Consider the following 27556-nt stretch of genomic DNA (forward strand, 5'->3'; position numbering starts at 1 on the left):
CCTCATTAAACTCCATTACATTCTCGCGAGAGACATGCTAATACAAACAAGTCAATGAGAGTTTGTGTTTAGCAAGATCAAGCTTAGAGGATGGTTTAAAATCAATTTATTGTTCTAAATCATTTTCCATTAACAAGTTATACATTATTCTTTGCTAACCATAAGTCATGTAACAGTTTAGTTGGTTACCTTTTTAAATTATTTAACATCCATAAGTTAGTGATACAACTTTTAACGTCTTACACAAGAAAAATGCTTAAAACACGCTTGGGATCATTTTTGTAATTTTAAATATAAAAACATTTTAGTAATCTCTTGACGAAGAAAAAAAGCAGGCATTTAAAAGTTAGAAAACACGTAATTCAAAATTTAATTTGTTGCAAAAGGTTTCAGCTTTATTGACAAATTATGGCAAACAGTTGACAAATTGTGGTTTCCTATTTAGAGAAGCTTACACATGGACCTTTATGAGATTATTTTAACAAATACAGGTTAAAACACTGAACAAATTCAGTTAGCTACATACATACAGTAGCCCCTTGTTTTCAACTCCTTTGTAACAGCATTTTAAATTATATTTACAAACTGAATATTGAACATTTTAATGTAACATATTAGAAAAGACAGGTTAAAACATCTTATCTACACCTCCATTACCTCCCATTGCAAAACACATATAACAATATGTCAGCAACCCTAGCCAACAACTTTTTTTCACTTGTGGTTATGTGCATTAACTTCAAATCTGTGACACCTTCATGCTTTCTTTAAAAATATTTACAAAAAACAATGAATCACCACCAAGAAAACAGTTCCTGTTGGCTTTTTTTCTAGACAATGTTCACCAAAGCTTTTCAGTCCTTGTTATAAAATAATCCTAGTGCCAATGACACACCAAATGTTTTAAGAAATACAAGAATATAGGATAACTGTAATTCAGTAATCCCTTGGATAGAAAATAAATGGACTATTACTTGTCTTGTTGCTGTCATTTTTGTGCTGACCAGAGGCTATAAAGTGGCTTTGAGATGAAGTCACAGATGAAGAAGGTCCTTCAATATCTAACGTATGGGTGTTCTCTGTAGCCCCCTCTGGCTGACCTGACAGTGTGCGTTTTTAAAATAGGACGGACCGAATGCCAATCTTCATGTCCTAATGCAAAGAAAAAGCAAGAGATACATTCTATGAAACCTACCATCAAAAGCAGATCATAGTAATTATCTAAAACAAACAGTATTCTTCATACATGACAAAGTTGACAATTAAAGACAATGTGTCCCTCATTATGAGTCTTTCGGAAAAGGGTGGGGTATTTACCAGATGTGGTAAATACCTTTACTCCAGAAAAAGGTATTGCCCATTTGTGGTAAGTGCTTCCTGTTCCAAATTTTAAAACAAAAATGGAGCGCAGTATGCAGAATCTTTTTTTAAAACACCGAATTCCATGCTTTTCTTTTTCCAGGCCCTCTCCCCCAATTCATTTTGGCAGGTTTGACCTGTCAGAATCTATCAGCAGAAAACTGCACGGTATGATAATTATCATTTTGCAGGGACCAGAATTTAGCCGTTACCTCATAATGAGGGTTTTTGAATTTGATGATAGCTATCAATCATCATGCCAACTCAGAGGTACAGCTTTACAAAGCATTTATGAGTAAACAAATTATTACAATAAGAGTTCTCTTTAAGTGCTCTTCCATTCTTTTGTCAATCATGCCAAAACATTGATAACTCCCTATAAGTAAAAGTGCAAACAGAAGACAGGCCTTTCTATTTGTACTAATTGTATACAAATATTCCCTGAATATTCCCATTTTAATATTTTGGAGCCAATTCTTAGAGACATGAAAGAGTACGTAAATGAGTACCACTGGAAAAGTACTTTATGTACTGAGCCCTCATGTATGCATTTCCCATTGTGCTTGACATACAGAACACAAATGGTCTCAAACTATACATCTGTTTACAAGTTCTGCCATATGTAAGTTTCAAATATTCAGAATTATGTTACACGGTTGATGATTGGACATGATTTGGTCCTATAATTTCAGCTGACTTTTTCACGTATTTGTTCTAAGAAATGAATGAGATATGAATTATAACAATGTAATGTAATATAAACAGGTAATTCTCAATTTTGCAAAGCTGTGACAATCACAGATTATGCACTGGCTCGATAAAACACAGACTGTAGGGAACCAAGGTGGTAGTCTACATTTTGCTTCCAACCATGGGATGGTCTTGGGTGGCACCAAAGAGCATATCATGGCCCATCAGGGTGTACCTTCCTAGTGGCCTGGGGGCTGACCTTCTGGCTGTAAGACACAACATTTAGAGTGAAGGTAAAAAATCAAAGATGCCTCTCGAAACAATATAAGTGAATTACAGAAAATTAATATAGCTAAATAAAGTTACAATAAAATTAAAAGAAAATGGTCATACTAGTTATTCCAACAGAACCTTAAAGAACCCCTCTAGTGGTATAGCCTTAAATGATAAGGCATACATGTTGAGTGCAACAGATTATTGAAAAGCACTTGAAAAGTTGACAGCAGCTACGAGAAAAAAAAAACATAAGGATGAAGAAATGCTCTTTGACAGAGAAAAAAGAGAACTTTTTTTACATCAAATACTAGCACTCAAAAAATCTACTAGCTATTGGCACTGGGCACAAAGACATCAATCTGGTATACAATGAAAAGAAGAGAACAAATGTGCTGTTTTTAAGAAATCATGATCGGACATGAAGGATAAAAAAAAACTAGGAAAGCAAGGTGGTAATTTTGTGCAAAATAAATTGAAAGCAAAATGTTTTAGGAGAGAAATCATTTTGCAACAAAAGAGATAGAAGCAATTCTTATTAATACAAATGATTAAATGTAATGTTCCCTGAGTAGTAAACATTAAGTGGATCTATGACTTCATATCTGCAGGCATTGTATTATGGCCTCCCCTTATTTGTGCTCTTAAAGAAAAAAAAGACAACGTTAATAGACTACATAACCCTTTCTCACCCATAGCTTGCTTCAGGATATATCACCCTTCTCAAGAAATGGGAGCACAGGCATGGTGGAGTCGGTGTGTTGATGCATCAATACCACATTAACTGTAATGATCTTAAAAGGTGTACACTGTAGGTATTTTAGACATATACATCCAAACTGCACCATGATCCTGACCTCATTCTTCCTTGCTTAAGGTATATAACCCTTCAAAAAACAAATTGACTCCTTTCTTGTAGATCTTCACACCTGGCTCAACTATAATGCCCTTTTCGAAGTGCATCTGCTAGGAGACTTTAATATCTGGGTTAATTACAAAAAACGGCAAGAGAGTTGTGTACAAGAAAGATGGAGAGCAGAATGGAGGAAGGAATGAGAGGAGAAGGAGAAGAGTAAAATGCAAGAAATCCTGAGCCTAGATGTAGGTAGCTCAAACTGAGTGTGCCAGTGAATGTGAGGGCATTTCTCCACTCCCACAATGCCCTTCCATTGATAATATTTTCTGGATGAAAAAATATCTCAGCATGTCATGTGCCCGAATTAGGCCCTGTAAGAATTGTTGCCATTTTTACAAGCAGGCGGTCCTTTCCTAAAATTCCCTTCTCTTTGCCACATCAACCTTTTGGCATACATTTGTGTTTGTGTCTCTGGGACTACTTTCTTGGAAACACTGGCCTTGATGACCCAGAACACTTCGTGAGTACACTATCACACTGCCTTGATATTAGGGATATGGCCATCACGTGCATTACACAAATGTGTTTTTTATCATGTCCATGTGGTGACGCAGCTATCTGTGAAACACCATCAATGGCAGGCTGATCACAATCTGAGCATGAGGCAAGGATACCATTTTCTATATATACCCTCTTGCTTCCTGTCACAATCAGAGGACACACTTCTGCTGACTTCGAGAGGTCCCTGGATGCCAGATACTTTGCCTCGCAGCTGATAAGCATCTCTGTGAGGGTGTGTCCAGTTTATGACCAAGGTGGGGTATTACATTCTTACCTATCAGATAATGGGGTTAGACTATCCAGGAGAGGGCTTCTTGGCAAAACATACATCTGCACCCTATACACGTAGGTTAGGGTTTTGTGTTGTAGGAGTGCGCTACATAGTTATACTATTGTATATTTATGCATACAAAATGGTTGAGGTACTCATTTTGTTCACTGTTCTGACATTCAGTATAACCTTTGTCTGCTACTGTCTATTAATTATCGCAGCCCACATATTCTACTATGGTTCAATAAATATTGAAGACGTCCCTATGTGTAATCTTTGTATATTTCTCTGAGCGAAAGAGAGCACAAACAACTGGGTGAAAAGTTGGAAGTCTGTCACCATGGGTCCTGAGGGAACAGAGTTGTCAGGTTCAGTGGTTGCCAGAACTGTTCGCCCCTGTTTAGGTTTAGGGGATAACGGCAGCACTGCGAGCTAGCTGGTAAAAGGGTGTCATATCCTGTGGGGGTGCATGGAAGCAGTCTGTTACCATCCTAACTTTATGTGGCCCCCAAATGTGCAGTTCCCACTGATGGATGGAAACTACTTTACATGGTACTGCCAACGTTGGTTGGCTTCTTATTTTGTATGTATAGATCAACTGGGTAGCTCTATCATACTTCCTCGGAGATCCCTATTCAACTTTTAACCCGGGGACGTCTGTGGTAGTAGGGAATCATCCTCCTTGGCTAAGTAGGTATACCTTACGTATCAAACGTTGGAAAAATGAAGCTTGAAAGGATATTGTTCCCACTGTGTTAGCCAAAATCTGTAATCCTTCATTCACACAATGTGGCTCAAAATATATCTATGAACTGCAGATATGCGGTTACTCAAACATTACTACAGCACGGCCTCGCCCTAGACGTTGGGGCAGTTACCTTCATGGTAGAAGCACATGAAGCATTTAGATTTGAGGTATTTTAGTCTTGGGTTAAATTCTCTGCTGCAGATAATACTACATGGGTTTTTCATTAACATGATATGAGTAAAACACTGCAAAGAATACATTCTTTAGGAGGAGATAGAAATACCATTAACATACCAAGAACATAATAATTGGTTTAAAGGCACCCTTCCCCATAGTATACAGAAAATAAGATTAGGCCCACTCAGCAATGAGGGGACGACATGGCCAGTCCTGGTGTGCTACATACGAATTTACCCAATCTTGATCATCTGACCGCAGGTCAGGTAAGAGAATTGTACAATAACCTGGTAACAATATGCAAAAATCTTACACAATACGTGATGCAAACACTAACACTTGCTCCTGCGACGACTGTTCAAGCGGTAGCCCCTCAGTTAGCTACACAGGCATTAGCCTACAGACATTGAATGCAGTGATGGGAGTATACCCACCAAAAGGGAAGAAATTCCATTTTGGATTGCACAAAAAACAAATCAGCTTGAAGCATTATTTCCCCATACAGGCCCACAGGAAAAACATATAATGTTAATGATTTGCTAGCTGATGGATATAGCTACCCCAGTAGAAGATTGTGCAATATGGGGTACAGTATTTGCTGCAGTATATGCCAGAACACATGGTACCTCTTTGCTGGCTTTTTGTACCTAAAGTCCTGAATAAAGAGCAGAATGAACATGGGGCAGCACCTGCCCATAACTCAGGGATGAAACTGATGGGCAACTTTTCTGCAGTTTCTGCCATAATATTCAGTAACATTAAAAGGGAAGCAGCAGCGTTAGCTACATAATAACGCCTAAGGAATGTGACTCCTGCCCAGCAGGAGCGCGAATTGCCTAAAATTATTACAGAAACCTATGCTATGCTAGGAAGAGATAATTTGGGAGGCAGGCCATTAGAACCCCAAGTGAAGAGTACATCTTAAAAGGATAACTCTAAGCAAGCACCCCTTTCTTCAACAAAGAAGAAGTGGGACAGTAAGAAAAATAAGGAAAAAAATAAATTAAGGGGTGGGTCTCCTGTAAAGGAATCTACCAAAAACATTACATCCTACGCAACAGTGGCAATATTAAGTTGCCTGATAAGTATCAGGATACTGATGCATGTCCCTCTCGTTCCTTTCAGGAAACATTCGATAGACCTTCAGAGAGAGGAGAATGATCAGAGCAGAACTCATAACAGCACGTGAAACAACGGAAGGAATCACAACGCTCATCTGACTACATAATTAGGCGCGGTCTAGTCCTTCAATCATGGAGACGATAAAACGGGACGCTGTGCTAGCGCGCGCGGACTCGTCCTAGCTCTCTCAGCTGTTATTGCCTCGCTAACGCCGATCCTGCTCTTTTAACATTTTTGCTCTTTGCACATTCGTAGTACTGTAAAGAAAAGAAATCGTTTTATGCTATTCTCTTTTAAAATCTTTTTAACATTGGGGGTGATGTGATATTTGTATTTTCTGAGTTGAGGGAACCAGGAATTGGGGAAAACATTTGCTTATTACGACCCGCCATCTTGGGCAAGACGCGGTCTAGTCCTTTAATCACGGAGACGATAAAATAGGACGCTGCGCAAGCGCGCAGCGGACGAGCGCAGCGGGCGCGCCTAAGGCAAGCCCGTCTGCGCCCGTCCGCGTCCCAGATGCGACAGACCATCTTGGAGCCAGCCGTAAGGGTAAGATGACTGTCAGCGTAAACAACTCACGTATCAGATATAACAGTAGGGACCTTAAAGATTTGAATGGCTGTGCGAAATGCCGGCCCCACTCTCTTTCTATGGGCTATTTGAGAGCATGGAGCTGTGAAATATGCCCCCCCCCACGATCATTGTTGAAACATCATCGCTGGGAGAACATTCCCTCGATCAATCTATTTTAATTAATCAGCGAGTTAGCAAAGACTTAAAGTTGATGCTTCTTAATACTCGCTCTATGAGACAGCATGAATACCAAATTTTTGATCTCCTTTCTGAATCTAAGCCCGACGTGTTGTTTCTGACAGAGACATGGCTTCATGAAGGATCCAATCCAACTACTGGCAACGCCATTCCGCCCAACTACCTTATTTCAAGGAAATATCGTTTGGGGGGACGAGGTGGAGGAGTTGCGATTATTTATAAAAAAACTTTCACTTGCACTACTCTACCCAATTTTGTCTTAGAAAATGCTGAAAGCCTTAGCTTCCTTCTAAAGGTGTCACCCCATCAGTCTATTGCAGGAGTTCTAGTTTACCGACCTCCGGGCCAGGCTAAAGGCTTCCTTGAAGGCTTAAACTCTGCCATTGCCCCTTTGGTCGCTAAATACGAACAGTATTTAATCTCGGGAGACTTTAACATCCATATGGATCTGTCCCATGATCCGGACTCGATGAAGCTTTATGAATCGTTAAATATGTTACATCTTACTCCTTATGTCTCCCTTCCCACCCAGGAAAGGGGACACATTGTAGACCAGGTTTTCCCATCTGAACTGATCAAAATGGCCCCGCCCCTTCCCCTGGTTTGGTCTGATGAGATCACTATCTATTAACTTTTAATATAAAGAAACCATCTGCTCAGTCTTCTAAGCACTATGTGGAGCGGACTAATAGGTTTAGATCTTTTAAATATATGACCCCGGCAGCCGTAGGAGTTTTCCTTGAGGCGCACCTGTTTTCTCTTACGGATAGTTTTACACAAGATGTTCCCTCCCTAGAAAGCTGGTTGAAAGCATGTGTAAACGACATCGCCCCTCTTAAGACCCGGGTAGCAAATAGAGGCAGACCTTCTGCTCCCTGGTTTATGGAAGATCTCAGGAAGAGCAAGAGCCTGTGCAAACGTTTAGAAAGAAGATGGAGGCAGGATTTCAACCCACTGGCCAAACAAACATATAAGACAACATTAAAAGCCTATTATAATAAAGTTCGCTTGGGAAAACGAACTTTCTCAATGGAAAAGTCGAGAGAGCTGGAAACAAAAGCAAAGAACTTTTTAAAATTGTGAAATATTTTACGGCCCCCTGTGCTATAAAGAACCCCTTTACCCCGACGAAAGAATGGCCAGAGAGCATTGCTCATTATTTCTTTACTAAAATCTCCTCTATACAGGCCACTTTTGGAGAGGTTTGTTTAGACTCTCAGGTGAATCTGGAAAGGTCTTTTTCACAGACGCCTAAGTCTGAGAATTGTCTACTACAATTTCCAACGCTTTCTTTAGAAAAATCCTTAAATATCCTTCGCTCTCTGAAGTCAGGCTCTCCGGTAGATCCATGTCCGGCCAAGATTCTTGCTTCTATAGCCGAAGTAATTAACCCAGCAGTAAATCAGGTGCTGAACCTTTCATTAACTGAAGGGACAGTACCGGATAGTTGGAAACAGGGGAAAATCCTTCCTCTTTTAAAGAAACCATCTGCCGATCCCTGGACAACAGGTAATTATAGACGTATCTCACTGCTTCTGGCCCTATCTAAGACTTTGGAGAAATATCTGAATCTGCTTCTCGGGGAGTTTGTTGAATACAATGGCATTCTACATCCCAGCCAATCGAGGTTCCGTGCTAATTATAGCACGGAAACAGCTCTCCTTGAGATATCGGAGTCCATAAAAGCTACTTTGGATAAGGGCGGGAAAGCAGTTCTGATACAGCTTGACCTGTCGGCAGCTTTCGATAACGTACCGCATGACCTTCTTCTCTATCGTCTTTGGAGGTGCGGTATCGACGGCACTGCCCTTCAATGGTTCCGGTCTTACCTCACTAATCGTCAGCAGACAGTTTGATCCCCCCTTTTGAGGCCCCCATTCAATCGATGAATGTGGGTGTTTCTCAGGGATCTATCCTGAGCACTACGTTGTTCAATGTGTATATGGCTCCCCTAGCATTGCTGGTCGAACCTTTCGGCGCCAGAATCGTTTCCTATGCTGACGACACTCAATTGTTGTTTACGTGCGGAAAGGGCGAAGTCGTGGACGGGAAGAGGCTTAACCACTGCCTAGCTGCGGTATTTAATTGGTTTAATCTGAACCAATTATGCTGTAACTCAGAGAAATCAGAAATGATCTTCTTCGGCTGCAAGCCGGGTGAAGAATGGCGAGAATGGTGGCCATCCAATATGTCTCCTCCAACGACCCTGGCTACCACGGTCAAGAATCTGAGGGTCAAATTGGATAATAAACTTTCCATGAATGCCCAGGTCCAAACGGTGGTAGGCTCCTGCTTTGGCCTTCTGAGGATGATGTGCAACTTTCTACCTTTATTTTCTGTATCTCCTAGGAAGACAGTTGTGCAAGCTCTAATATTGTCTCAGCTCGACTATGTGAATGTCCTATATTTAGGCCTTCCCGAGTATCTGATTAACCGGCTTCAAGTCACCCAGAATGCTGCTGCCTGAGCTATTGTTATGGCCGATCGCCGGACACATATGACCCCACTCCTTAGAACTCTACACTGGCTTCCAGTGCGTAAGAGGGTGTCTTTTAAGGCACTTGTATTGGCCTTTAAGGCCTTCCATAATATCGACACTCCTTATTTGAGGAACAGATGCCAGCAGTATGTTCCCGTACGTAATTTACGGTCCTTGTCCTCCTGTTTTTTACTGACCCCAAGGTTTTTACGCGCCCGGTTGGGAGGTCGCTCCTTTCAGGTACTGGCATCTGGACTATGGAACAATCTACCCATCGAGCTACGCCGTGAAAATGATCTTCTGCCCTTCCATCACAAACTAAAAACGCTACTGTTTTCATGATCGGTGATCTTGGTTTGACTGCTGTGGGTTTCTTAGTCACTGGTCTCCCCTGTTAGCGCCGGGACACTCCTGGGAGTAGCCGTGCGCTTTACAAATACCCAGTAACATAACATAACATAACATAACATAACATAAACAGGAAGACAAACAAAAAATTTGAAAACCTCAATTTAAAAAGAAAAAGGTAGCCAGACTAAAAGTCAGGCATGCCACGCTTTTGAGGACTTAAATTCTGAACGGGGAGTGGGCACTAATGATGCTAGACAGAGTAGCAGAAGTCACGATAGTTCGCCAGAACCTGATGAATTGTCTGGTGGGAGTTCACCAGAACCTGATCATTGTCTGGTGGGAGTAGCGCTGAGTGAGTATATCACAGTGGAAACACCAGATACTAGGGTAAGTGTCCAACACTGATTGTAAAAGGTCCAACTACGGTTGGAAGGGGACCCTACCAAATTTATCAATATCCTCTTTTGGGCAAAACTGACTTAGGGTTATGTTATCTTGTTGGCCGAAAAAGATTGGCCACCTAACTTCATAATGGATTGCCCACAATGAGAAACTGAAAGTTTACCGGCTTTCTATGACCTTGTTCTGAAATCAATTAAATATTCAAGTCAAGTCAAATCAGCTTTATTCGGTGTGAAATGTACAACCATAAAAGCGTACTAAAAATAAAAATTAAATATAATATATATATAGGAAAAACAATTAATATATACACATTTTACAGAATACCAATGGTTCACTAGGGGGAGCACACATAATTGGTCGGGGGGAGTATTACAATTTCCTCATAATGCACAGTTAAAATATATACTCTTATTTAAGGATACACAACTATATATAGCATTTGATATAAAATATATCATGTATTAAAAAGGTGCTTAATCTACAAGGCTGCTTTAATTCATTGTTAGATATTGTTAGACATTGTAAAATACCAATGGTTCAATAGGGGGTGCACACATAATTGATCAGGGAGAATGTTAAAATTTCCTCCTAATACACAGTTAAAATATATACACTTGTTTAAGAATACACAACTATATATGCTGTTTAATATATAATATCTCATGTATTAAAAATGTACCTAATCTGCAAGGCTGCTTTCTTAGATTAATTCATTGTTAGTCAGACCTAGTTACTCTCATCAGGTTTCTCATATAATAATGCATCTAAATGTGTCAATTCTCTTCTTTTCCTGACTGCTTTTACTATAAAGCGAATAACAGAATAGACAGTTTTCATATTATCCAGCCTACATAAGAATATAAAAGCATGTTTATAATCAAAGAGCCTGTGGGTTAGGAAAAGTGGTTTCAAGACAGTTTTCCTAATATCGCTATAGAAGGTACAAAATAGTAAGAAGTGCAACATAGACTGTGGGGTGTTTCCATTGCACATGCAGTTTGGTAAATTATAGGACCACCTTTCCTTATTGGAAAATGTAGTTAGGTAATGTAATGTACCAAGACTGAGCCTTGTTAGGTAAAATCTGTGTTGGGTGTTCCTTACTAGGGTTATGTATGTTTGTATACCCTCCACCAAGGGGATTTCACAGTAAGTAATAACGCTTCGCTTCTGTCTTGCATCATCGTATCTGTCTTGTTCACTGGCAAGAGTGTATCTCAGCTTCAGATCTTTCTTGCTTATGTCTAGAATAGACTCTGGATCCATTTTGTTAAAGACTATTTTACAATATTTAAGTAGATTAGAGATGTGCTCTAGTCAGGGATTTTTTTTACTGTGATCAAGGGCTAAACAGTCCTTTATCAAATCTGTTGTTAATTAGGTCTACTCTTTGGACCATAACCCTCGCCAAAATGTAAGTCCTGCGATATTAATAAAATCACAAATGTATGATACCGACAGTTCTTTAGTATTATAAAATTGGCTGTGGAATTTGGGACGGCCAATGCTCTTTTTAAAAATGTATTCTCTTGTGTTTGTAAGGACGTAATATTTGCTCTCCCCCATATCGCTGACCCATGGCAAACACCCATCACACACCTAATTCTAAATAGGTTGAGGATTTCCCTTATGGGTTTATTTCCCATTTTTGTAGAAAATCTAAAAACTCCTTCAATTATTCTTAGAAATTTCAGACTACAAGAGACGATATGTGGTTTCCATGAGTCGCTACTATTAAATAGAAGACCTAAATAGGAGAACGTTGGAACTCTCCCTGTAGCTACTCCTCCCATGTGGTGTTATTTGTGCTTCATCTTAGATTTCCCACATGTAATTACAAATGTTTTAGTAAGGTTTAGCTTTAAATCCTTTTTTGACATGAATTCAGCAAATTTCTCGATTGAATGCTGTAAGTCATTCGCTATCCTCAATAAAAGGACAGCATCATTAGCATAGTGTAAAACTGGAATATTGGGTGTTCCAACTTTTGGGGGATCTACAATTTCATTTTGTAAGTAAGTAGCTATATTATTGATATATAAAGAAAAGAGTAGTGGTGCTAATACACAGCCCTGGCGTATTTCCCTTGTGACTCTAAAATCTTCGGTACATTCACCCTTTGTTGCAAAACGTACTCTAGAAGTAAAAAATGTATATATTTGGGACAGGTATGTTATAATGTCAGTGGGTGCTCCTTTCTCTTTCAGGGTTTGACATAATTTGGCATGATTAACGAGATCAAACGCACTTGTTTGATCTATGACGCAAAGATGAAGAGCACCCTCCTTAGCAAGGGTGTATTTTCCTATTAGTAATTCCAGGTTTAGACACTGTCCTACAGTTCCGATTCCCCTTCTGAACCCATACTGAGCTTCAGACAGAATATTATTCTCCTTAGCCCATTCTTCCAGCCTCCCCAAAAGAATTTGTCCCATTAATTTAGAGGTTGAGTCCAGAAGGGATATGGGTCGGTAACAGTTTGCCTTCCCTCTGTCTCCTTTTTTAAAAATTGGTATGATAATACTTTCTGCCCAGGATGCAGGCAAAAATCCCCTTATCGCAGCATTAAAAACCTTTAATAGGATCGGGGTCCAAAAATCCATATTATATTTAAAGATATCCAGCCTCATGCATCAAGCCAAAATCCAGTCGGTAAAATACCGAATCGCTAATAGCTCCCGGTATTCAGTTAAAAAAACCCAATCCCAATGCATCAACCCAAAAGCAAAAATCGCTATTTAAGGAATCCTTAAATAGCGATTCCTTAAATAGCGATTCCATTTAAGGAATCCCAAAGTGAGATTCCTTAAATGCAATGCATCAAAGTTAAAAAATTAGCGATTTCGCTAATAGGGGGAGCAAATTACCATGAAGATGAACTGCATGGTAATTTGCTAAAACTTTGAAAAATGCACTTTTGTGCATTTTTCAAAGTTTCATGTTGCGCACACACATGCCCTTAGAGCATGTGTGTGTGCAACATATGTGCACATATCAATTTCAGGGGTGTAATAGGGTGTCATTTTGACACCCTTGCACCCTTGAAATTGCATGAGCAATTTGCGAGAACCTACTGGTACTCGCTATTTGCTCATGCAATCTCCGATTCATTCCTATGGGCCTGGAGGCCCATAGGAATGATTGGGATGGCATTCCTTAATTGCTACTCGCAATTTGCTAGTAGCAATTAAGGAAAGTTAAGGAATCGCTATTTGAATAGCGATTCCTACATGCATAGCCTTTTGCTATTCCTTATTAGCGAATCCTTATTTTTCGCTAATAAGGAATCGCAAATGCCAATGTTGATGCATATGCCCCATTATTGGGTACCCCATCCAGTCCAGCGGCTTTTCCGCTACCACTTTTATGGAGGGCAGTTTCAATTTCTTCAGATGTAATTGTTAGGGTTTTTACAGGTAAGATAAATGTACTATTCTTTATTTTACAAATTTTTACGGCATCTGGATTAAAAATACACTCAAAGTGCGTAATCCAGTCTTCGGGGGAACAGCTGTTGCTATTCTTCCCGATACGTTATCTTTAAAAAACGGGTGATCGATTGTTTTCCAGAATAGGGCCGCATTTCTTGTTTCTGCGGCCTCTACTAGACTTGCCCAGGCATCCTCGCATATTTCACTTTTTCTTTGGTTTAAGGTTCTCCTATAATCCTTCCTTAGCATTGTCCCTTGGTTTTACTTTGAGGGCTGTTTTTAAATCTCTATTTAATCTGGAACATTCACTATTAAACCATCTTGGATTATTATCACAAGCCTTGTGCTTCTTTTTAAGTGTTAAGTCACCCGCTATCTCCATGGTAATATTACTAAAAGCATTCATAGTTACCAAGTCTGTGGAGGAGCTATTCATACAGATATTGATCTCCTTTTGTATTTTCCCTGTTAGATTGTCCAAAAAGGTTGTTGGGTCTACTCTTGACCACTTTATGGATACTCCATTTTTTCCTTGAGGTATTAATTCTGGGTTTGAGGCTTTTCCCCTCAATTTTTTAGAGAGGTTAAGCCTCAACATCAGTACTAGTGGGTGATGGTCTCTATGCAATGTTTCGGTAATTAAGCATTTTTCCACCCGACTCTTACACTTTGTAGATATAATAAAATGGTCAATACTTGATGATGATCTAGCTTCTACATAAGTATGTTTGGCTACTTCTCCCTCTGGAGTTTCAGGTTCTATAATCGCTAGATTATGTTTGAACATACTCCTATTTATTTCTTACCCATAAGTGTCATGTGGGAAATGAGGAATTCGGTCACCAAAGCAAACTCTGAACCCACATTGTTCACCTACCAAAATATCACAAGTTTCACAATTAAAATCACCCGCCCATATAAGTGTATACTCCCCTCCCAGTTCCTTTATAAAAGACTCTATGTCTTCCTCTAAAGCTTTGATTACCATTGATCTAGTAACATAAAAAATGTTATTACAAAAATTAATCAAAACCATTGTCTGTTTCCCTTCCGAATAAAGTTGTGTCAACTAAATACTCAAATCCAAGGAATGGGCACTAGCTCCTGCGTTATACCGCAACCGTGTGGGGTGGGATGACAGGTCACCATATCATGATATACTATTATGGAAAACCTCAAGACAATAACCAATAAAAACTGATGCTAAACAACAAGAGAAATATTAGACCAACTGGAATATCAAGATGTAATAGAGACATGCACTTCCTCCATGAATACTCCTCTATTTTACTGTAATGAAACCCGATCAATCATACCATCTAGTATTAGACTACAGACACCTGAACACAGCTACTTGCAGATTTGCAGTATAACATGCACACAGTGCAGCACCTAATGAATAACATTGAATGGAAGAAATACAAAACAACATTAAATACTTTGAATGTATTATTCTGCCAAAATATAGCACCGGGAAGCATATATGTTACCGCCTTCTTGGTGCTAGGCACATAAAATTCATTTTAATATATGCCATCAGGGTATAAGAACAGACCGGGCTTTTTTTCAGCCAGAGTGACGGAATTGTTAGAGAACTTTGATGATCAGGGTTTGTCAAATGCCGATGACATATTCTAAACAGTGACCTGAGGGAGCACTTGACCAGAGTGGACACACCATTTTGAAGTTTGCTCACAAGTGTAGGAGAGTAGGATCTGCCTCTTATGTTGCCCCCACATTTTTTCTGATGTTTACACTGGTTTCTGGCTATAGTCTGGCTGGGACCCTGCTAATCAGGGCCCCAGCCTCTCTGTTCTCTCTAAACAACTTGGAGTGCATATTAGGTGCACTAGTGAATGGATACTGTGGTACCTTATGAGCCCCTAGTATATGGTACCCAAGTTACCAAGGGCAGAGGTACTTCACAGGCCTGCCAGGGGCTGAAGCATGTATTAGGCCACCCCTGGGAAGCAGACTAAATCTGACACCACAGGCCTGCTACTGCAGCCTGGGTGAGGTAGTGTTGGCACTCCTCACTGAGATATAGGTTCACTATATCTCTCCCTGCACACATATTTAAACCTATCAGTTATCCCTAAGGCAGGCCCTATCAATCCTGAGGGCAGGGTGCTTGGTTTCCATATGAGGGGGTGCCTCTGCCTGAGCAGGGCCCCTCTGCAGCTCTCAGACTCTATTCTCTGGGGCTGTTTGTGAATGCGGTCAAACCATATACTCTTAAGTACATTATAACCTCGTGGTTAATGTTAACTTTGGAATGGCTGCATCAAAACATGTCGTGTTTGGTGTCAAACGCTTTGGAATCATACCCCCCACACCAGTAACTGGTGTGGGAGTATGATCCCACCCTTCTAGAGGGATAGACATGTACCTTCTGTGGAAACACAGTAGAATCCTGCAGAGCCCTGTCATCACAAAATGGATGCCACCAGTCACAGACACTGGGCTTCCCTCCTGCTGATGACCGAAACTCGCAGTGGAGGAGGCCCAACAATAGGTATCCTGTCACGGGAAGGTGTGACCACCTCCCAGACAGGGTTTAGTGTATTGGGGCTGGGTGGGTGCACTCCTAGAGTGCTTTGAAGTCCTCCACTGGGGGAGCAGTAGGCTCCTCTGTGCATGCACCAGTTCAAACCGGCCCAGGGGCTACCTGCCCCTGCTGTGATGCAAAACTGGACAAAGGGAAGTGGGTGTAGCCACCCACTCCCCTGACCCTCCCATAGGTGGGGTCATAGAGCTAGTCCCTCCCTTCCTTTCAGTATAAGTTAGGGAACCCTTGCCATTGCAAACTAGATATCCCTGGATGACGCTCTGAAGAAGAATCCTGGACCTTCGACGTTCCACTACCTCTGGAAGATGGAAGAATCTCCCTTGGAGTCAAGGAGTGACTCCCCTGCTTGGCAGGCAGCAAATCTTGCAATCAACAGTCTCAAACTTTCCTGCTCCCGCCTGAGTTCGAAGTCCCTGCAGCCCAGGAAGAGGATTTCCTGACTTCTCCAAGGCCATTGTGAGACCCCAGTGACGCTGAGGCAAGTGGACCCCACGAGTGACGAGGAACCGCAATACCTGGGTACCGTGCACGATTTTTGAGTGCAACCCCTTCACGATGTTCTACGAACCTGTGCTTTGGACCACGTGAGGTACAAGCCTCCAGCAGGAATCCCCCTGAAGATCAGAGGCCTACCCCATCCTGAGTGACCGTGGGCCCCTGTTGAGTGAATCCTCCCAAGGCGTCTTTGCGATCCCTTGCCGGTTGGCTTGTGGGTCCCCAGAAGTCTTTTCTACAGTTCCAAAGAGCTCCCCTGGTTGCTCCAGGCCTGCCCTGACTTACCCTTGCTGGGTGAGTCCCTCAGACCTTGCTGGTCTGCACCGCTGACTTTTTATCCTTTCCATAAGACTTTCTGTTACCAAGGCTTGTTGGCTCCAATCAGGTCACTGACACCGCAGTAAGATGCAGACTTTGTGGGATACACAGAATCCAGCTCCTGGTTGTTGTTGATGCCTCCTGGACTTCGTGGCTGAAGAGTCAAGACACCCGTGGATCACCTGAAATCACCCGACGACTGTGGGCATCCATCTTCCTTGCCCCGGATCACTGCCAAGTGACTTTGAACATTGTCCGCTCTGCTTTCAGGTCTTCCTTCTTCTGAACCCAGCCTTGGATTCCACCGGACACTTCTCCTGTCTTCACAAGCAGCAAGTCTTCTTTGGCTCCCATTGAAAACAACGCCTCGACCCGACACCAAAAGACACCTATGCACCCGGCTTCCCTGGGTGAGGTAACTCCAGCACTACGGTGCTCCTGTGGGTGTTGGCTCTAGAACTACTTATCCTGTAAGTGACTTGCTTGTAGACTCTCCCAAAGTATCCTAAAACTCTTAGGCCCACATGCATCAAAGTAAAAGCCGGTCGCAAACGGGCAGATTCTCAGAATCTGCCCCTTTGCGACCGGTATTTTTGCATTTGGGATGCATCATCCCAAATGCAAAAATCGCAATTTAAGTAATCTCTAAATTGCGATTACTTAAATTGCGATTGCATTTAAGGAATCTCAAATTAAGATTCCTTAAATGCAATACATTAAAGTAAAAAAACTAGCGATTTCGATAATAGGGGGAGCAAATTACCATGACGTTTAATTTCATGGTAATATGCAAAAACTTTGAAAAATGCACTAAAGTGCATTTTTCAAAGTTCCATTTTACACACACACATGCCCTTGGAGCATGTGTGTGTGCAAGATGTACTCATATGCAGATTTCAGGGGTGCAACAGGGTGTCCTTTTGACATGTTGATTTGTGCATATGTCCTTGACTTCTAATCTCATAAAGAGATTAGCAGAGAGTTGTTAGTAATAAATACATCTATATTTTATATATATACCTGTGTGGTGTCCTTTAATTTAGTAATTCAAGAGATTATAAGGTAAAACAAGCCGCTTTACATTCCTCTAAAGACTTAGCCTGAAGGCTGCTCTCCACAGCTACCACTAGGATAGCTTTCTTTAAAAGGTTGTCTACCATAAGAGACAAATTGTACTGGTGCAAGGTGTCCACTGTAACTAGTGAACAGCATATACCAGGCCAACTTCTGACATTGATGGGCAGCGTGTGGGATTCCAGCTTGCCATTGTTTTACCAGAAAATCTCTATTTGAATTACTAACTGAAAACCACTATAGGTACTCAAGGTACATATAAAGTCAAGCTTAGTATCAATAAGTTCTACTAAACTTAGAGCTGTGTGTCAAGGGATAGCACACCCTTTCTACAGCTCAAACTAGGATCAGTAGGCCACAAACTAGTGTAGGTAGTACAACACTGCACAACACTAGAATGTCCTTAAGGGTTGGAACTAGTGGGTCCACCCAGCCTCAGTATAAGGACATGACTTTCTTTGGCTTGAAAGCCATGTGTGCTGCAAGGATAGGACAGAGTCCCTCCACACTACACCTGATAGATCTGCTGACAGCAGATGATCTTAGATTAGCTCTAGGAGCTAATGGGTCTGAATCAGGGGGTCGGTCAATTACAGTGTCTGGGTCAGATGATGAGAATCATGATGCCCAGGACTCTGTGGTTGAAGGGCCAGATCCACAAGGGTCTGAAAAGGACAGAGGAATTCTCCCTAAGAGAACTGACTGAGTGGAGGAAAGGCCTAGGTCCCTTTGTAGGGAGTCTGACCACTCCTATCACTCTGGCAGAGAATCTGTCCAGCAGAGGAGCTCCTACTTTCCTAGAAGGGAGACCTCCTCTGACAGAATGTACAAACTGCTGCAGTATGAGGAAGCAAGATTTGCCCTCAAAACCAAGCAGTTGGCATTAGCCTTTGAGCTCCAGAGAGCTTCTAGAAGAGAGGGGTTAGAACCCCCTGGTGGCAGCAACAGTGTCTCTAGAGGCAGAGAATATATTCCAGACCATAGGAACCTGAGCAAGGTTGTTCCTCCCTACCAGAGTGGGGATGATATCCATAAGTGGATAACTGCTATGGAAAGGGCCTGTAGAGTACAACAGGTCCCCCAAAAGCAGTGGGCAGCAATCTTGTGGCTCTCCTTTTCAGATAAAGGCAGAGACAAGCTCCTCACTGTTAGAGAAGAGGATGCTGATGACTATGAAGTCCTGAAGAGTGTACTGATAGATGGGTTTGGCTTAACCACTGAGCAGTACAGCTTGAAGTTCATGGACACCCAGAAAAAAACAGACTCAGGACTGGACTGACTTTGTAGATTGTGCAACCAAGGTTCTGGAGGGTTGGCTAGTTGGCAGTAGGGTTACTGATTTCAAGGGGTTGTATAATCTAATGATGAAGAACAGATCCTTAATGATTGCCAGAACCAGTTGTTGCATCAATACCTGGTGGACTCTGATCTGACCTCTCCGCAAGAATTGGGAAATAAGGCAGACACATGGGTCAGAATCAGGGTGAGGCAGAAAACCCAGAACCAAGGGGGTGACACCAAGAAGCAGGATTCTAAGCGCTCTGAGAAAAAGTGGGGGCAACAAAAGAGGCAGATCCTACTCTCCTAGGCTACAGATTCAATTTCAAAAATCACAAATTGCCAAACTAAGTGTCTTATTTTTGGGATACAAAAGCCCATTGCTCCAACCTCCAATGACCATGAAAAGAATACAGTCCATATTGGGATTTCTCAATTTTGACAGAGCATACATTCCTGATTACGCAGAATGAGTAAAACCATTCTCCGATCTCATACATTCAGATTGTTCAAGTACACACTGGACACAGGAACACACTGAAATCTTATGTTCAGTACAAGCAGACATGATAGCTTCCAAACATTTAGACACACGTGAACACAACACACCTGGTGATCCGTGTGATCGCGGGGACACCAGGCTATACATAGGTTACATTCAATGAAGGTGACACAGTATTAACTGTATATAAATTGCATCTCTATACAAATGCTGAAATGTGTTTTGCACCACCTGGAAAAATACTTAATGCAGTTCAGACTTCTGTAGTGAGAAAACATGCCCTAACACAAGGGAAATGGATTTTTATTGTGACCCCGGTACCAACTTTAGAGGCAGTTACAAAAGCTAGTGTACCAAACGCAAAAGTTCTACATCCAAGATGCATACAATAGGCAAACTCCCTCACTGCAGATGTAGATTACAGATTTGACTCTACACTACAAAGGCAAGCATTTCTCCAGTACGAGCAAGACAATCCTCTGCCTAATAAAATAATGACTCTTGAACGCTATGACTACATCATTTATACTGATGGTTTTGCACAACCTGCCATTGGGACAAAACAGCAATATTTGGCTGCATGCACAGTCATAAAAGGCCGAATGCATGATGGAGAATCACATCCTGAAAAACCTACATGCGGTAACTAGGTGATTGCAGATTTGGCAGAACTTAAGGCTCTGATACTGGCACTACAGAATACGGATGCAGGATTCCCAAAACTTATAGTGCGTAGTCTGTATTATTGTGTAAAGTAATATGATGAATATCTTCATTTTGGAGTCAGAATGGGTTCATGGATTTTAAGGGCTGCACAGTGAAGCACTAGTTGCTTTGGGAACAGGTGACTAAGCTGAAAGAATGCTTGCCATGGGCTCATATAATACACACAATGTATGAGCCATCAATCTGTTGGCGTGCACATTGCAGGAAATTCATTAGCTGATGAAGCCGCAAAGGCGACAGTTTGCATGCCACTGTTGCTGCGATTATTCGCATAAGTAAAAGGATAGGCAGAGACATCATGATGGCTGTCAATGCTGCTCGCAATGACACTTGCCAAAAGTTTTCCACTCAAGTACTCCAACAAGTTAGATGCACAAAATATACCGTATGCTCAGATTCCTGGAGTGGGGGACAGAGTAATACCAAACAATGATCGCAGACTAGAATTATGAATGGCTCCACATGAGGGGCTGGCTTCTGCACACGTGGTGGTAGCTGCTACAATTTCATGATTAGAGCAGCGCCATTGGTGGCTGGGTCTTTACAAACAGACAAACAGACAAAAGGATTACGTCCTGAGATGTGACATCGGTCAGCAGATAAAGGAATCCACCATAACATGCCCACCCAAGAAACCTCTCTTAATCTCTAATAATCCAATAGCAAATGTATAATCAGCCCAATGTGGCCCCTTGTCATTTAATGGAACTTACAAGTAGGCCTGAGCGGAGTTCCGCTATGCGGTACTTGATGCAGTGACAAAAAAAACTCCACGGAGTTCCGTAAGTGGCAGAGTGAGACAAGCGGGGAAAAAATTCTGCTGCACTACGTGGCGCAGAGTTTTCTGCACTCTGTGAGCTCCGTGGGACGCAGAATGCAGAAAACTGTGCACACTCCGCAAACGGAGCAGAGTTCACCGCCCAGGCTTACTTATAAGTGTATCTTGGTGGCAGTGGATCCCTGTTGTTGATTACTGTTGGTATGGCCACAGCAGTCCGGACATGCACAGTTGGCACATTACATACGGTCCTGGGCCCGGCATTTAGCTCTCGGGTTCAAAAAGAGGTCTTGGAAAGATTGGGTGTGATTCTTCATTTCTCATCTCCATATTATCCAGAGGAAAACACGGTCATAGAGAGGAAACAATTGGACTTAAAGCAGTCTTTTAACAGCATGGGTATCAGACTCTTGTCGCAGTTGGGTCCATCACCTATATGGGGTTCAGAGGACCTTGAGAATTACATGGCAAGAAAGTCCCTAGGTGGTTGTACTCCAAATGAAATCCTGTTTGGGGTTAAGATGTGTGTTCCAAACCTTGTAATCCAAGCACAGTGGCGCCAGAAACACTGTTTCCATCAGTTAACGCTTGGCTGTTCTACAGGAGCTGAATGAGTCCTGCACTGCCATTGGAGAAGTGTAGGTTGTTCCAGCAAGAACAAGCTGGATCCCAAAGATCAGGGATATGGTCAGAGAAACAAATGTGGACAAAAAGACGTTGAGCCATATTACAGAGCACCTGTGTCTGTCCTGGCTGTTGAAAGTACTTGTACTACCACTTGACGGATGCCGTGATAAAAAATGTGATCTGAGCAAACCATACTATGTGGCCGTTTCTCAACAGTAGGCCATGTGGACTCCTGGGTAGCTACCAATCTCTTCTCGCTGCCCTACAGGATGTTCAGATGGAAGCTTTAATTGAAAATGAATCCTGCACTCTACAACATGAGACTGTGGTAAAACAATGAAGCACACCTTCTACCTGTTTAAAAAAAACGACAACAGTGCTATCTACAAGTACAAAAACATAGATTTCTATTCAGCATCCAGAAATAAATAAGGCCTACGTCAAAGAACAACAGATTGAATCAGCGTCAAGTTCAACACAACCTGCTGAGCTGCCAGAAATAGACAGAACAACATCTGGATACATCATCGATTTTGATGACTTCTCCTTGGATACATCGGATGTTCCACCGCGCCCACCACCCTTGCCAGTCAAATTGAAGGTGCGTGTTTTCTACTGTTGGCTGAAGATAATGGGCCCGATTCACAGAACTAACTTAAGACAAAATCCTAAACTTACTACCATTTTCGTATTCACAGAAGGCACTTACTCATTTTGGTATTCACAGAAGACACTTACTCACTTCGGTATTCACAGAAGTTAGGAGTCCTAACTTTAGGACTCCTAAATGCCTTCTGAGAATACCGAAAGTCTTAAAATTAGGATTTTTCTCAGTTTAGGAGTCCTAAAGTTAGGACGCCTAACTTTACTACTACTAAACTGAGAAAAATCCTAATTTTAAGGCTTTCGGTATTCACAGAAGGCATTTAGGAGCCCTAAAGTTAGGAGTCCTAAGTTTACTACTACTAAATTGAGAATAATCCTAATTTTAAGACTTTCGGTTTTCACGGAAGGCATTTAGGAGTCCTAAAGGTAGGAGTCCTAACTATACTACTACTAAACTGAGAAAAATCCTAATTTTAAGGCTTTCGGTATTCACAGAAGGCATTTAGGAGTCCTAAAGTTAGGAATCTTAAGTTTACTACTACTAAATTGAAAAAAATCCTAATTTTAAGACTTTCGGTATTCACAGAAGGCATTTAGGAGTCCTAAAGTTAGGAGTACTAACTATACTACTCCTAAACTGCGAAAAATCCTAATTTTAAGACTTTTGGTATTCACAGAAGGCATTTAGGAGTCCTAAAGTTAGGACTCCTAACTTCTGTGAATACCGAAATGAGTAAGTGCCTTCTGTGAATACCAAAATGAGTAAGTGCCTTCTGTGAATACCAAAATGGTAGTAAGTTTAGGATTTTGTCATAAGCTAGTTCTGTGAATCGGGCCCAATATATTTTGTTGTTACATGGCTACATCTTTGGATTTCAATTATATTATGTTTCCTCATGCTTTGGATTTGTTTTATGACTGTGTTCTTCCTCCTCTTAGATGAACATTTTGTCCCAGAACACCATGCAGTACACATTCTGTGATTCCAGTTCAGGATGGGTGTATATAGGATAAGGTCTCATTTAATGTGTATGGTTCGATTGAACTTTTCAAATTCCCCATTTGTTTAAAATGTAATTGAATGACCTAGAACATTCAACTGTGTTTTCTTCTGATGAGTTTTATGATTGTACAGCCAATTTTGGAAGATGTTCTGTTATCAACATTATGGTCACAATCTTTTACACAAGGCTATATCACCACGTGAAGTATTCAACTGTACTCAATGGGAACATTGTCCTACACCACCGAAGGGTGGTTCCAAAGCATTTACACAAAGGTTTGACTAATGTTCTGGTAATGACACATCTGAACCAGCCTCATTGTATTATAGGCTTGCACCATCACCTGCAAAGAAAAATATGTACACTGATACTCTACTTCGTTCCTTTTCCAGCTCTCTGTATAGGGTTTTGACTTTTGTAGAGACATAATAGATGGGAAATCTACTTGGGGACAAAAGATTGGCAGGTTCAGGGAACTGAGGCTTTATTTAGGGCCTGTTTAATACCCCAAGAGATGAATTTCCTGAACAATGCTGTGCAGCAGACTTGTCTTGGCTTAGCAAAGAGTAAAGATTTTAACACACCACGGATCCCTGCTTTTACACAATTCAACAACTGGCAGCAGTTAATACAGTATGATGAAACAACAATTGACTGTATGCTGCGTAAGAATACACATAGATCATCAGGCCCCAATTGGAAGGGATGGCTAATATGGCCATTAGATACTTTCAGGTGTCGGGATAGATTCCTGGGTAAGATCAATGGATTTACAGCACATAGGCCTGCCATGCGATATGTAGAGAGTGATCCTTCGGGAGTGGTAACAACTTTCAGTGTTGGGAAGTTGTGTATTGATTGGCTAAAAACTTCAATACTGTCCCAGGTTCAACAGTACTTGTCCCTTTTATCTGATGACTTGGACTTACGCGACGTCTTGTTAGGTCCTCGCAGATGTGGAAGATGTCTCAACAAGAAGCTGCTGAAAGACTGTGTGAGATGCATAGGGTCAATTTAGAACAGGCTCTTGCAGTAGTGGACAATGGTATGACTACTTTATCATCTAGAATGTATTCTTTAGGTAACATTGTTTCTTAGCAATAGACTTACTCCAGCAAGATTTGTCTGCATTACAAGATGGGCAGTCCCAACTTAGGTCAGTTCTATTGTTGAGCTGGACACTGCAAACATTGCGTTCAAGCCACGTGTCATGGCGATATATTAACACCACAAATCTGTTTTCCATTTACCATCTTTCTGATCGACAGATAGCAATGGCACAAAAAATGCAAAATAAACAATGTTACATATTGAGAAACATGGAAAAATAACTTTTACACTTGCTGCGATAGCATCCTTGGATTGGATAATACATGCGTACATTACACTGCCAATTTCAACTTTCCACTTTCAGTACTGGCTACAACATCATCACATGACCATATATGAGGCATTAGGTGAAGGGTTCATACATGAACAATGGGAACCTCCTTTCACATTCCAGGACAGGAATAAGGACACTGAAGTTTTTCTCAGAGGTTTAGACTGCAAGAATACTTTGAGTAGGTCCCTGGGGTGCAAGGACGTTTCGTGCAAGGGGCATGTAATGCATTTGTAGCAAACCTGTCTTGCTACGTGAAAGGATCGCCTACGGCCATGATAAGTCCGGATATCTGAGTACCCATTACATAAATCTGCATTCAACATCTGCATTCTGATGGCCTTGCCAGGGCAGGATGGAATGGAGGGGCTAAGACTTCACTTGAATGGGCAATGTCCTGTCTCCATACAAAGGACTGATTACCCCCAATAGATAGCCTAGTAGACAGGACTGGGTTGAAAGGGATACTTGTTTGAGAGCTGCTTCGACGTCACCCCCACATCAAAGTCACTTTTTTATATAAGTACTGGGTCTCTTAACCTATAAAATCAGAGACTATTGAACTTGTAATGTATACCAGAATACCAGCTGTGCTGCTTAAAAGACTCATCTGGAAGGCCTGCTTTCTTTTTGTTGCCTTGCTTCCTGCTACTCTCTGACACTACTGAAGAAGAGCTGGACTCTGCCTATACTCGAAGTGATCTGCCTCCTGTGGCTTTGGACTCAGGGATATCAAAGTTTCTACCCCTGTCCCTGGCAACCTGGTAGTGGCCCAGATACTTGCAACATGGATTTCGACGCATCTCCTGTCTGTGTGTACCTCTTTGCATCCAGAGATGGATGCATTGGACAGTGTACCGCGGCTGCTGCAGCTTGCTGAGATTGATGCATACCCTTGACTGGCAGAATCTGGCACATCTCTCAATGCCTCTAGACTCCAGTACCCGTCTTTGGAACAGACACATCACCTTCTCTGCATGGGAAAGATCAATGCATCTCGTTGCTTGCAACCTGGAAAGATACTTTATTTACCGGGCCTGCGTGGGTCATGTAGCCGGCAGGTGCATCATTGCAGCTTGCCCGAACGTTGACTTTGTCCCGGTCATCACGACCTATGGTACCCTCTTTAGTGTTATTTGCTTCTAAGCACTTTCTGCATGTAAATACCCCTTAAAGCAGCACCATACACTTTGTTTTAATAATGATAGAGGGATCACCTTAATAAAAATGAATCACTCTCCCTCCAGCCTTTTCTTAATACACCTTCTAGGACTTCACGGACACTTACACCCATGCACCCATACGGCTTCATCAAAAGATCTCCAAAAAAGAGACCCTACGGGGGACCCGTAGGGCATTGCAGCACTGGCCCGACGAGGAGCAAAATCCCAATGATGAAGCATGACATCCTTTGGGGTGAGTGAGGGCATCAAGATGAGGACACACTGCCCCCCACAATTAGAGTAGCACACAACGAGAGTACCTCTTACTTCCCTTCTTTCTCTCTCTATGTAGGAACGGTGACTCCCTCTTGGTATAAGTTTAACTTCGGGAGCACGGGTCACCAGACCTTTGGAATAGCTCCTAGAGTCCCCCTCTTTTGATAAATAGGCAGAGATACTTTACACATTGCCTCTTTAGATAAGCCTGACTGCTCTGTGACAAGCTACCAGTGGGTGAGCACAGGTAATCTTTTAGTGTGCATCTATCTTACGCTGACTAGAGTGATGGTTCCTGCCTGGTCTGGGTGCATACCTCAGCCAACCAGGAATCCCATATCTATTTATTTATTTTATTTGTTATTATATCTAACAACATTCATAAAAAATAAATATTTAAAAAACATTTAAAAATGTATTTACTACCACAACCATCCAAAACACAACTAAATTGAAGACCAACACTGTTAATTCATAAGACATAGGAAATATTCATAGGGTAATTCATTCTAACCAAGACATACATTTCCAATTTTAGATTGATTAAAGTAATCATAAAAATGTTTCCTACCACTAGCAGCAAGAGACAAGTTCCAAACCACAATTCATACAAAGTAAAAATGAGTTGAGCAATACATATCCTGAGGACCAAAAGAACAACAAAGATACTAAGGCTTAATAAATGTGAATAAAGTAATAGGACTTGCTGTTAGGAGTAAAGGCCTGCAGACTCTAGAGCATGCTTACTCCATATGTCATAGCGCAATCTAACAGCTGTTTAGAAAACCTCTTAGTAATAAGATATCAAGCAAACTGTTGGCTGAGAGCTAATATTGAAAGGTGCTGTGTCTGTGTGAAGCTGAGTAATTAACCCAACATCATATGTGGTGGACCTTAGGGGTACTGATGGATGTTGTGCCTTCCCACCTTCCTTTCAGGCCAGTTTCACTGTGTCCAATTAGAAAGCATAAACTGGTAGTGAAGATGAATGCCTCAACAGGCCACTCAAACAGCATTACATTCAAATCCACCTTGCAGGAGCTCTAATTAATATGTATGAGATGATGGTACACAATGGAGTACTATGGTTGGCACTGAGCACAATATCTGCAATAAAAGTGTGGTGCATTTTTTTAATTTGTGTATGTACCAAAATAAACAATGACGGTAGCAAATATATTTTTCTGTAAAGTCATTAACATCCTGATGGATGGCTAAGTGGATGAATTCATGTGGCTGAAATGACTGTCAAATATTTGTAA

General features: G+C 41.5%; 1 protein-coding gene across 2 annotated transcripts in view; it reads right to left on the bottom strand.

The window, feature by feature from the left end:
- Positions 1-382: 382 nt before the first annotated feature.
- The window catches only part of KHDRBS2 (KH RNA binding domain containing, signal transduction associated 2), a 1521990-nt gene continuing 1494816 nt past the window's right edge, over positions 383-27556 (bottom strand). For both annotated transcript variants that reach the window (XM_085609195.1, XM_085609194.1), the window contains one exon: positions 383-1152. In XM_085609195.1, coding sequence (XP_085465321.1) covers positions 1055-1152 — 98 coding nt within the window. In that variant the 3' untranslated portion in view covers positions 383-1054. The remainder of the gene's footprint in view (positions 1153-27556) is intronic.

This window comes from Triturus cristatus, chromosome 6, assembly GCF_964204655.1.
Source record: "Triturus cristatus chromosome 6, aTriCri1.1, whole genome shotgun sequence".
Classification (NCBI taxonomy): Eukaryota; Metazoa; Chordata; class Amphibia; order Caudata; family Salamandridae; genus Triturus; species Triturus cristatus.